Source organism: Pholis gunnellus (genome assembly GCF_910591455.1).
Source record: "Pholis gunnellus genome assembly, chromosome: 3".
Classification (NCBI taxonomy): Eukaryota; Metazoa; Chordata; class Actinopteri; order Perciformes; family Pholidae; genus Pholis; species Pholis gunnellus.
The window spans coordinates 3,734,517-3,747,323 of NC_136529.1; the positions used below are offsets into that span (position 1 = coordinate 3,734,517).

Genomic DNA, 12,807 nt, shown 5'->3' on the forward strand with positions numbered 1-12,807 from the left:
AAACAACTAAAGTCAGCTGTTTTTTGGTTTAATTGCAGGTACAATGTGGACACGAGGAGCTCCAACCTTTCAAAACATGTAAGCAGCCTTTGAGAAATTCTATTAATATGTTCTACAATGACATGTAAACTGGTATGGAAAATGAAACGAGTCAAAAAGGTCCTGAATGAACAAAACTGAGCTGAATAATTGAAATGTAGTTTAAAAAGAAACAAAGCGTCACAGGTTTCCTTAACGTTCAATGCTTTTGTTAAAAAGTACTTATTTTCAGTTGATAAAATAAATTACAAGACTCTTTATTTTACTATTGTACTAATTTCTCACTAGCGTGGTTCAGTGATTGGTTTAGGATGTGTGTGATTTTAGTAATGATTTACTCGTTGACCATTTCATTTAACTAAGTGTTTATTCATGTACTCATCTGAAAACTACGTCTTTTTCAGTCATCAGAATTAAAATGAACTTAAATGAATTGAATTGAATTTCAGAAGAAAACACAAACTTTGCCAGAGTACCAACAATATAGAAGCTATACATGAAATACGTTTTGATTTAGATACAACATGCAGTGCCTGATTACAGCAATAATTAACGTTAATGTAAACACCCCCCTTGAGAATTTATTGTTGATATCAACTTGAGATGTTTTCGTTGTGTCTTTTCAGCGTTAGCTCTAACTTGTGTCTGCCTTTTCTTACTGCCTACCTCCCTGGATGAGCAGAAGGTAGGTTAACATCTCGACACCTTGTCATCTGCTGGACATCGTTAAACATGTTATGTTAGGTTTCAGCATTGGGTTAAACCAACCTTGTCTCCTACAAAAGGACATTCCCGTATAGCTAAATAAAAAAACATAATGCATGTCAATACATTTCCCTTAAAAATGAAATGCCTGATGACCTTTTATGGTGTTTCTACAACTGCTTAACTGGTTTGTATAAGGATGAAGGGGGTTGCACTGTTCCGCAATGAAATAAATGTGCACCAATCGTTGTTCAGTGCTGTCCAGTAACGGGAATGATGGACTGATGTTGAGTTGCATGTGTACACTTGGATTCAGTGGCAGATTTAGTTGGAAAAAAAGGATGGGGGCAATTTATACTTTGCTTCGATGCAACATCAGAAAATGACATGTCTGCTTGAGATCCTGAAAGCCTGATCTTGACAAGGTACCACTCCCCCTAATAACACGCATACTAGGAAGCATGAAAGCATGTTCCCTGTCACGTTAACAGTCAGCCATTTTCTCCTGGAGAACCACTTCACCGTGAATCTGATTGTTTTTTTTAACCAGAGTTTTGGTTTATAACAATATCCCGGGGCTTTGCTGGAGTGCCCCTATTGACCCATTGCCTCTAGCTGGACTGTGTTGTGTAGCATTAACTATGTGTTCGTCTCCTCTGTAAAGGACTTCTTGGGTCAGATGTTCTGTACGTTGGGGGAGATCATCGGCTCCACCGGCAGCAGGCTGGAAAGGACTCTCTCGTAAGTACAGCATTGACACAATGTGACCAGATATCAGAGAAGCCCCCAGCCCCCTCTGTGAAGACATCGATCTTTACAAAAAACATTAAAACGCATCATTTAATGTCATCCACAAAATGCAGAAACAAGCATCTTTTTGGTTATTGTAGATTCACAAATATTTATATAATTTGTATTAACATTCCCAACGTTTGGTATCAAATACATCTTGTGGAATCCATGTAGTGAAACAGAGAGTGTTCAAGGGTCAAACTGGACAATTTCACAAAATTCAAGAACTTGTTGTTTTCAACAATGACAGCCGTTAGAAACAGCCATGTGTGTCTGGTGATGGAGAAGGCAGTCACTGTGTGATCACACCATTTACAGTTCATTGCCTACATTGGTCAAATTCAAATCAAAAATCAAATTTGAATTTTATTTGTAGAATAAAACATTAATGTGTTCACACCTTAAAGGTCACAGCAAAGCTGCATTGAAGACCCACACAGCAATCACTTGGACATGTTTTGGTTCCACACTATTTTCAACATTCGCTCACAAGACGAGCACATCCCGCTACAGATGCTAGGCTCGTTTTCTACATTGACAGTTGAAGGTTTGACCGACGATTTGATTTTCCTACGTCGAAATTAAGGTTATATTGAACTTACTACCAGAACTAAGACGTAGAAATAATCTAAAGAATCATTTTGAGATGTTTCTGGTGGAGCGGCGTGTCGACCTGCTGAGGTCCGTTAATCATTGTAGATCATTTGTCTCTCTTTGATGGATCTGATTCCTCACATCTCTGTTCTTCATGTGCCTGCTCACCAGAGCTTTGCTCTGTGCTCCATACGAGTAGTTGACGTTATGGATAGGTTTGTAGACCTTTTGAATGTCATTATTTTGGTTTAAAACTTTGATTGAGGTTTTTCGAGTGAAACTATGAATGTTTCTTGTCACACAAAATGGGGACCATATCATTTCATTATTGTGGTGATATAAATGTAATTCATGGTGCTGTTAGATTGCTGCTAGAATGTCCATTTAAACAGATGTGTTCCTCGCCGGTGCAAGCCGGAGATACAACTTTTGATCGCAGCGAAAATTAACTTTTTTAAAGGCTGAACGACATTTTGTGAATTTTGAATCATCATTTTTTTCAATACATTAAAAGAGAAATATAAAGAGATGAGCGTCGCTCGCCGTGTGTTTGAAAGAGAGTGATATACGGGAAGAGGTGGACTATTGCACGCAATGTTTCCGTAAGTTATTAATAATAATGTGAATGTCAACATTATTCGATACAGCCCTAGTTATGCATATGATTTGGATTGTGGTATTAAAGACAAGACAATAGCCTTAAATGGAACATGACGCTGTAATAGTGCAGACACACTTTTCAAGCCGTCGCTTGAATAGAGGACAAATTGCTGTTAAATAGGTATTTCAAAACGTTTAGATATTTCAAATAAATGCACAATCTTTTAAAATGTTTATTTAAAGCTCTTTCAGATAGTGAGCCACGATTGGTTGATATGAAAGTGGTACAGAGAACCCAGCCCCATACTGTACATTTACTACACGTCTCCTGTCTGTCCGGCGAGTCGGGTGCCAAAGATCTGTCCAGTTCAAACACACTGTGGTTTCCAGACCTAACACAGGACACATATCTGATAAAAGAAATGTTCCGTTCAACTACTTGGATGCACATGAACACACACTGGATCTCACAACAGGTGAGGGAGTTGTGTGCTAAACTCTACGTCCGCCCACTATTGAATGGTCGAATCAAATTTGGAGTTGCTTTGAATCCCTGTACTCACTGTGACATACGTCACAGCACAGAAGCTAAAGATGCTTTAACTTCCCTTTCACTGGGACTTTAACCACTTAGCATCTTTATTTTTGTTAATTGTTCCCCAGTCCCTTGCGTCTTAGTCCCTCCCACCAGGGATGCATGGAGGAAACCATGCGAGGAGAGAGGAAACAAGGAAATATGTTTTAAGAGACATGAGACGTCCTTTCCTCTAAAGCGTCACATGAAGCGATGTCTGTTTCTGATGATGGAGGATCAGCTGATAACAGCTGATCACAGCTGGATCAGCTGTCAGTCGGCTTTAACAGCTGGAGAGACTTGTGATAAGTTTGTGTCTGTTCACATCATCACTGTACTTAATAATAGTAACTAATAATACTGATAACTCATAAAGACACACAGTAATCATCACTGTAGAGGTGTTGTCTCTCTGTAGCCTGTTACCTCTTTAACAAACTGTTCTGCCGACGGAATGCGTTCGTCCTATTTATGAATGATTTGCGTCTGTACGTTTTGAAATTCAGATTATTAATTAACCCAAAATATGATGATGGTTTCTCTTGACTACTGGAATAAATGTATTAGGCTCCATGTTTCAGGTTAAACTCTAATTATGACTGAATGAAATGATGATGAATGATGTAAAAAGATCTCTCTGACTTTAATTGTTTCCATAATAAAAGTTATCAGATCATGAAAAGACAAATCTTTCTAATAAATGAAAAAAGTTGTTTGTGCTCCTTCTGTTGTTCAGACTACAATGAACATTTATTTAGACCAGAATGTGAATCAGAAAACAAATCAAATATAAAACTAGAGTTTAATCTGCGATCTGTCTTCACTGTTTACATGTTGAAAAGAATCTCATCAGTCCGATGCAATCACATGACTGATGAACAATGAGGGGGTGTGTCGGCCGTTAAAACACTTCCTGGAAGTCTGTTCTCGTGGTTCCTCGCTCATGGCTCCTCGGAGATCCCTCCTCACTCCTCGACTCCTCCGAGCTAAATAAGAGCTTTGGGACGGCCGTCAATATGGCGGCACAGAACAACTTCCGGTTCAATCGAGGAGCGAGGAAATGAGAATTAAGAGACTTGGGATATACCCTTTATGTTTAAAGGCTTTCTATGAGGACTGACATCATCCACCAAACTCAATTTAAGCAAGTCCAAGAATGTTTAGGGACCCAAGTTGCCCCAGGCTGCATGTGATTATCATAAAGTGGGCGTGTCTGTAACGGGGAGACTCGGTACCACAGAACCCATTTTTATTCACATATTTTGAGGTGAGAGGTCAAGGGACCCCTGTGAATATGGCCATGCCAGTTTTTCCCCTCGTCAAACTTTGAAGCATTGAAAGCATCCCCTTCCCGACAAGCTAGCATGACATGGTTGGTATTCCTTAGGTCATCTAGTTTCATACGATACCAACGACGAGCTTGACACTCATGGCATTGTGTGCTGCTACAATACCTACTACTGTAAAACATGGGATCCAGTATGTCACCTGTCACCTGTCTGCTGTGTGTCACCTGTCTGCTTCTGATCGATCGGTCATCATCACCTCGGCTGCTGACAGCAGGTCTGACAGAGCGACAGCTTCCCTTCCCCCCCGAGGAGAAAGCGGAGCAGCGAGCGGTGCGTTTGCCCGAGGCTGACAACGTGACACGAGACCAAGCTGCTATTTCACCAAGCCTCTTGATTATGTGTTTCTTTTAGAGCCTGGAGGGCTTCCACATGTTCTGCTCTATAATTAGACGGTCATTGTGTCTGCTGAGCAGCCTGCATGTGTGCGTGTTAGAAGCATGCTGCTTTTGTTTCTGAGGAACAGGTAGACACCCCCAACACACCCACAATATCCCAAAACCAACCTCTAATCTAATGCCACCCCTTATGCCAGGTGGAACTCTTGCTTTAAACTGATGAGAGATTCTCTTTTGTCTCATGTTTTTGATTTATTGGAGACCAAAGTGGAAGTATATATCCCATGTCACACTCCATATTAAAATAATTGATTGGTAAAAACCCACCGCTAAAATGAAAACATAAACAACGCCCACAGTGAAAGGAAACTCCTTTTCAGAGTCACCAAACACACACACTTAATGATGGGCCACCTATAAATCATATTCCCAGTCCGAGACCCTTGTTTGTTTGTCAAACCAATCGGTGTTGCTACTCCCACGCTGTCATTTATATTTGTCGGAACCTGCAGGAGCATCTCCTACTTCAGACAGCTTGTGAATGGGAGGGAGAGGCTCTGATGCCCTTGGATGCCAGTGCTGGGTTCTAGCAACTTTGTTGTGTACGTGTGGGGGGAGGATAGCTGGCTGGGTCCCATCAAGTGAAGCTCTCGGAGGGGCGTGGGTTGCGTGACTAAGAGGCAGGAGGATATTGATTACAGGAGACTCCGACCTGGACGGAAGTTTGACTCACATGGTAAACCTGACAGATACATTAAAGCAGCTACAGTGTTCACATCGAACCAAAATACCGCCGCTTGGTCAGTGGTCCTTAGCATCTGATACCGACACACCGAGGTGCTCTTTAGTGTCTCAATGAGACTTACCAGGCTTTCAACAAACTCCAATGTAAAACCCATCTGCCTCACTATTAGACGTTCACCAGGGTTGGGAGGGTAACTTGAAAAACCTATTCTGAATCAGTAAATTACCTGTTAAAAACCATGGTCAGTATAGTCCAAGTATTACGATTACTGAAGCAACTTGTTTAGTTTGCGTTAAGTTTTTTTTAGGCAGTATGATGTTTGGGGATGTGCTGCACATCACCAGGTCGTGCCTGTGAGTGAGTAGAAGCTGGAGAAGAAGTTCCTCTATCGTTGTTGTTGCCATAGCATGAGCATAACTTACAAAAAGGTAGGCAGACTTAGAAGTGGGAATATATGATGGTTTGTTTTGTACAGGAATAAAATCACAAGTGGAATCACGTCCCAGCGTCCAGCTGCAACATAATTAGCTTCATGCACATTTGAACCACGTTTTTCCACAGTTGGAAGGCATAAGTTGCACTGGACTGTGTCACCTTTTCCTGCTTTACTTACTAATTAATGGGGAAGTTTCAACCCAGTGAAGCATTTTTCTTGAAGTTACATTTATTAAACACACGACGAAGATCCATATCTGATGAGTTAAAGACCTTGGATATTCAAACACATGAAGAAATAGAATATGTGATGTATTAGTACTTTTAAGAGGATAGATCTGTGAAGAATCAATCATTGTATAAATATGAATGGTGATGACCCTGCAAAAAAAAGGTTGCGCTCACATAGCATGGTAAACGAGACAGGGTTCGTGTGTTGACCCCTGACGCACTGAGGGCAGTCCACCCGTGGTTGAGAGTCGCGCCAGGAGCCGGGGTTCCATTACTCCCCGTTAGGAGAGAGGGCACAGCGAGCGCGAAGTCCACGGCCCCAGGGAAGCGGCAAAGTCCGGGCGAGGGGTGCTGTAAAGCTCACACGGCGGGAGTAGCAATCCCCCTTCACCCTGGACCTTTCCCAAGCTGACCTCGAGCATGTCGCGGAGCAGCCACGGAGCAGCCATGGAGGAAATGTGCGAGGGCTAGTGTCCTGGGGAGAGGTCCCACGAGGGGGATCCTCCTCCCACACCGAGCGTGGGAGACCGCGCAGACCCCACCTATTGATATGTGTAGAAATATTTTCAGGTCATTATGAAAGTGTGGAGGGGCACATTCGACTTTGTTAGTATGGTTGAAATAATCACTAAAAGTCGTGCCAATAGATTTTCAGATTGACAGAAAAAATGACCAAAAATGGACTCATCCTATTGAACAGACATTTTACCACTGGATCTCAAAAGTCCTGTCCTCGGGTTGTCAGATGTAAACACTATTATCAAGTCACATGAAGAAAACTCTTCAGATATATTTTTGACAGAGATTGAATTGATGTTCATCTTCTCATCCGACTGAAAGATTGTGGATTATAATAAGATCTTCACATGCACAGATGAGGACCTTGACTTTGATTCGTATTTACACAAGCTCTCAGTGACATCAGAATGCCTGCGGAAGTTATAAAAGTCTATTGATCCTCTTTTAATGGCAGACGGGTTTCCGAGGCAACTGAGAGCATTGAGTGTACACTGCGCTCCGCACTGCTGAAAAATCCGGCTGGGTGAGCCGTCTCTTCCACGCCTGTATTCTCCTGTGCTCAAGATGACATCAGGAGCATGGCGAGGATCTATTTTCAGACGCTGGGCGTGGAGAGGAAGAGAGCCCCGTGACATTTAGCGCGGGGAGGACAGGATTACGAAGGGAAACCCACCTCGAGCACCAAGTCACGACTCACACTCTAGTGTTTAGGCAGCTGAAGCGCTCGCAGGCTGAAATGTGGGTCGGTAACAGCAATCACCCACCTGCTGACCTAAACTGAACCGCCTCCTGCGCTTTGGTGATGTACTCCACAGTCTAGTTCTGCACAAAGCAGTGAGGCTGCTGTGGCACTTGACACTTGGCCGAGACTCACTGGAAATATGCTTGTTAAAGGTTTAGTAAGCAGGGTATTTACGATTTCCAAACAGACCATAATATATCTGCATTGGGTTGACTTGGTTGTTGATGAACACCAGTTACTTACGAAATGACTTGAATTGTGAGACACTCCGAGGCCCTCCTTTGTTTTGTAATACATCGGCTGAACAGAGCAGAAACTGTTGAAGTACGGAGGAGCGTTTGTTGAAGCGCGTGATGTGGAATCACTCTGCACTGAGTGTGCAGATCATGGTGAGATACTGGATAAGTGAGGTTTATTGTGAAATTCCAACAAACCAGTTTAGACTGATCTAGATTTGATGTCATATTGAATCCATAAATTGTTAACTGCTGCATAAGAACGGCAATCAGCGCAATTTTCAGTAAACAAGATCCTTGGGAGGCTGACTGCTCAGATAATATTTCCGATAATATACAATAATAGAAATGATGAGAAAATGAAAGCCCCTGATGGCTTTCAAGATGTAGCATTGCAGTCCTACCGTATATCACTCCTTGACTTTTTTCTATTCCATGCATCTGTCTTCATGGTCAAAACCTGCTGCACACGTTACCCACAATGCAACTCGACTGCCAATAGTTAGGTCGGATATTCGTGTGTGTTATGCTAGTAGCGGCTAATGTAGCCTACAGAGGTCTGGTAAGATCACTTCTTTCTAACTCCACACCTCCAGATTTCTTTTATTTTCAAATTTGTCGTCTTCAGACCCAACTTCCTCCTTGAAGACCTCTATCAGACCTCTATCAGACCTCTATCAGACCTCACACAGCTCCCTCTGAAGACACTGAAAGCTTAAGACAACTTCAGTTGTTTTTTATTTAAATAGTTTAGCAAAGAAATATCCTTAACTATTATTTATAAAGACTTGAACATTCAGAAACTCTGCCAATTTGCTTCATCAGGTGTGTGGTTTCATTTGATGGTGACCAGATCACCTCACCAAACCACCCCAGTACAACCATTATCAGATTTGATTGAAGTACTGCAGAATCCAGCAAGAAAATGACAAACTCATTTTAATGTGAAATGAAAAACTGATCGAGCTCTAGCTGAAAGATGTAAAATACCCCAAAGCTTACTGCAGGAAGTGGATTGAGAAAATAGGTTTTTCTGGCCTTTGATGAGGTTTTTGAAGTGTACTGAGATGGTATGTGTAAAACCCATTTTCAGCTGGAATATTTTCTGTAGGATTTTGATTCATGTACAAATGAACATTCGTTTCACATTCAAAAGAAAAAAAGAAAATCTTTGGTAAGAAGCCCTATAGAAAGTTTAATTTCACTGTTGCTATTTTTACTGTACCGCCCGCCGACATCAATAGATGTCTCAGAGAGCCATGACCTGCAATGATTGAATGGTATCCATAGCAACCAGCGTCATCGGGTCTGCCAGCAAAGCAGGTGACTGTGAACACAGAAGAAGGGCACTCCTGATACTATGGGCCAGTGAAATACTCGGGTTGCTTGTCCTTCCCTGTTTAATTAATTCAGTGTTTAGCATAAAGTGACTCTTTGTCAGGCATCTCCCAAACTGGGACCTTCACAGGGTCGGCTCAGATTAAATACACAAATTATTGCCTGAGATTTTCTCTTCCTGCCGCTGACCTATATACATACAAGGAGAAGTCTTTTTTGCTCCGTAACTGATTTTGTTTCCTCCTTCTCTCTTTTTAATGTCACCACACGCAACTGGGGCTTCGCTGCTCTCCAACAACTCCCCCTCTACTGTCTCACACGTCACATTGGTCTGAATATGGTGAGGAGAGATCCAAGCCTGTCCCTGTGGTTCGTGTCAACGCTGCAGCCAGTGGCGGGCCGTGCATTTTATACCTGGGCCTTCTGTGCTGTCCTAATAAGATCATTATGACGCCACAGCTACGCTTATTTGTTTCTAGGGGTGTAACAATACACGTATTCGTATTAAACCGTTCGGTACGAGAGCTTACGAACCGAACAATACGTTTGAATGATACTAGTGCATTTGGAAAATGCCGAAGCTTAAATTGTGGGAAATATACTGTAATGTTTTCGGTGGACTGCGCTCATGTAGGAGACAACGGGCTGTGTGACCTCTGAACCCGGAACAATAACAAAAAAACAGCTGAGGCCCCGCACATGTGTTCAGGGAGGCTAAGCTAAACTAGCTTAACGTGGAAACAACAGCGACATACAATCTACGAACTCTCCCCGCAGCGTTTAACTGTTCCCTACTGATTCAGACAGGGCTAAAGCAATCGCCACACAATCCCCATTTCTCCAGACCATCATGCTTGCTTTGTAAAAGAAAACAACAGCCCGAACAGATTCAATTGTCTGGACAATAACCAATACGAAGCATGACGGGAGGCTTCGTAATTAACGGACAATGCATAAAGTCCAAATCAATGTAATTAACACAATGAGAAGAACAAACTCACAAGAAGCAGTCACATATATTTATATGACAACAAAGCAACAAATCAATCCAGCAACACTGCAGCGCTAGAGCACGAGCCATTCATATTATTCATAAAAACGACACGATAGACAAATGAACACAGTAGTAACGTTACTGCAGATGTAAAAAAACAAAAGCAGTTCACTTACCAAAGCTGCCTTCACTTAAAGACAAAGTCCATCCTCCTTTCTAACAAAGTCCGTAACTCCCAAATCCGTTTCTCCTCCTTCAGCCATTGAGTGTTTAAAAAACAAAGCTAGGTAAAAAAAAAAAAACGCCAAAGATTTCATAACTTCTCTTTCACATGTTTCAACCTGAACTCTTACTAAACACTGAGATCTGCTAGCTAACTTTCTGTTTGACAAAAGTCACGCTGGCCCACTGACCAATCACGGCGTTAATGCAGACGCACTTAGCAAGCTACCTGGGTAGCAGTGGCACGTCAAAGAATACGCCCAACATGTCAAACTAAAGATCTGATTGGTTGAAGACTATGACAATCAACAATATCGTCCCCATTCACTTAAACTGCAAAGTCTCTCTAGCAGGCATCGGGCCTCTCTTACATAGAGACATAGCGGCTGAATCTGATTGGATAAAAGCTCTCCTTAAAACAAGCTGTGCTGGAAGCAGCGCAACAGAGGAAGACAGGAGCTGTGCAATGAGAAAATAAGCTACTGGGAAAAAAAAAATTATAATAATTATTATATAATAATACATGTAGTGTATTTGTGAAAAAATAATAAATTATAAAATAGCTATAACTTTGTGATTCTGTTTAGGCCAGCAGAGAAGGCTTAGCTGGGCCTGACGGCCCACCACTGGCTGCAGCGAGTCATCTGCCCTCAGATGTGAAGGAGTGAATGGTGGAGGGGAGGGTGACGGGAGGACTTTTTAGTCCCTCTGAGCCGTAGTTGATTGATTTTTGCTCTCTGCCCTCCTGAGCTGTGGGGTCTGGCTCTGCCGATATCGGTTGACACACGGCACCCTTCAATTGATTCCACTTTGCTATTCAAATGCAGTTTCTGACACAGTTGTGCCATTAATCTCAGCAAAACCACTTCCAATAGTATAGTCATCCGAGGTTTGACAAAATTACTATTAATGAGCTGCCCACATATCAGCTGGCACACACACTTGGCCTCTCCGATTTAAATCGCTTTCTATTGGCAGTCCATCAAATTAAATATTAAAGAGCCATATGTAGATGGATGCTTGATGTTTTTCCCATCCAGCGTGCCACTGATACAGCAAACTGGCATGAGCTCAGCTCTTTGATCAGTCCCTACCACTCCTGCCTGTTAACAGAAACCTTGCATTAATGTGTCACTTCTCTCCATGGCACCGCTGTTTTTGACCCACCCCGTATTTAACATCAGCTCATCAGACACCAACCTGACGATTCCCTTCCCTCGGAAAGCTTCTGATTGCAATCTAAAAGTCACATCAAAGCGCCCGTTTTGCCTTTGATATGTTAGATGAGTTTCGACAGAGCAGGAAGTTTGTGTTTTGATGTGACTGTCGTCTGTGTGTCCTTGTGCCATTCTGACTTATTCTGAGGAGGTTGCCATGGAAAGGAGACTTGAGCTCTTGTGTGGGAGACTCGGTGTCGGGAGTATGTGGTAAATCCTCAGCCAGAGCTGTAGCTTGTGATGGAGCAACATCACACATACGTACATGGGAAGATGAGCTTTGAATTATTAAGCCCTCCTGGGAGCAGGTTGTGTGGGAAATGGTTTCAGGGTGACAGTGAAGTCTGTTTCCAGGTTTCTCCCCTCTCTACCACAGTCTGTAGCTCGTCAGTGTGCTATATTTTCCTGCTGCTATGTAATCACAGACTGATCTAAACTAGGGGTGTCACGGCACACAGAATTCCCGGTTGGGTATATACCTTGGTTTTTGGGTCAGGGTTCCGTATTTGTCCGGTACAATAGGAAAACAAGGAAAATGGAGAAAAACTTTTTTTGTTCATTTGTTTTGAAAATGATTAACATTCAACAGTTGCTCATTGGCCATGATTGTTACTTTAACAGTTAAGGCACTTCAATATTGTTTAAATAAATAGCAATGGTGTGCTTACAAAACTTGGGCTCCAGAATTTCTGTGTGGGAGTAGTAGACATAAACCGCTGTTTGGGTCACAAGGATACCCAATGGATGGCGCATACCGAACTTCCTGTACAGAACGGTCCAATACCAATACACATATTGTTACACCCCTAATCTAAACATAGAGCTTAACATTCAGGCCCTGATTAACCTGCAAGGAGGCCCTATGGCAGAAATGAGGGGTTTATTAGAGTGGTCCCTAATAAACCCCTAGGACACACATATTCCCCCAATCCATTTTTCCCAGAACCCAACCAACAGATACTCCTACACTAGAACACTACTTGCACCAGCTTTTCTGTGTGACTCCCAAGAAAAAACGACAGCATCAGTCCCCATCAGCAAACGCCCCAAAATGACATATGTTTACATTCAAGCGATCAAAACACATGTAGTGGTAGGTAGGAATGTATGGGTGGGTTAAAACCCTGGAGACCGATGTTT

The 12,807-nt window shown here is 42.3% G+C and overlaps 1 protein-coding gene across 1 annotated transcript in view; it reads left to right on the top strand.

The window, feature by feature from the left end:
• LOC306715799 (copine-9-like) overlaps nucleotides 1-12,807 on the top strand; it is a gene marked incomplete at both ends in the record, with an annotated part of 132,238 nt that overhangs the window by 45,878 nt on the left and 73,553 nt on the right. Inside the window, 2 exon segments of the mRNA XM_079186275.1 lie at nucleotides 39-78; nucleotides 1,409-1,485. Of these exon segments, the coding sequence (XP_079042401.1) occupies nucleotides 39-78; nucleotides 1,409-1,485 (117 nt within the window).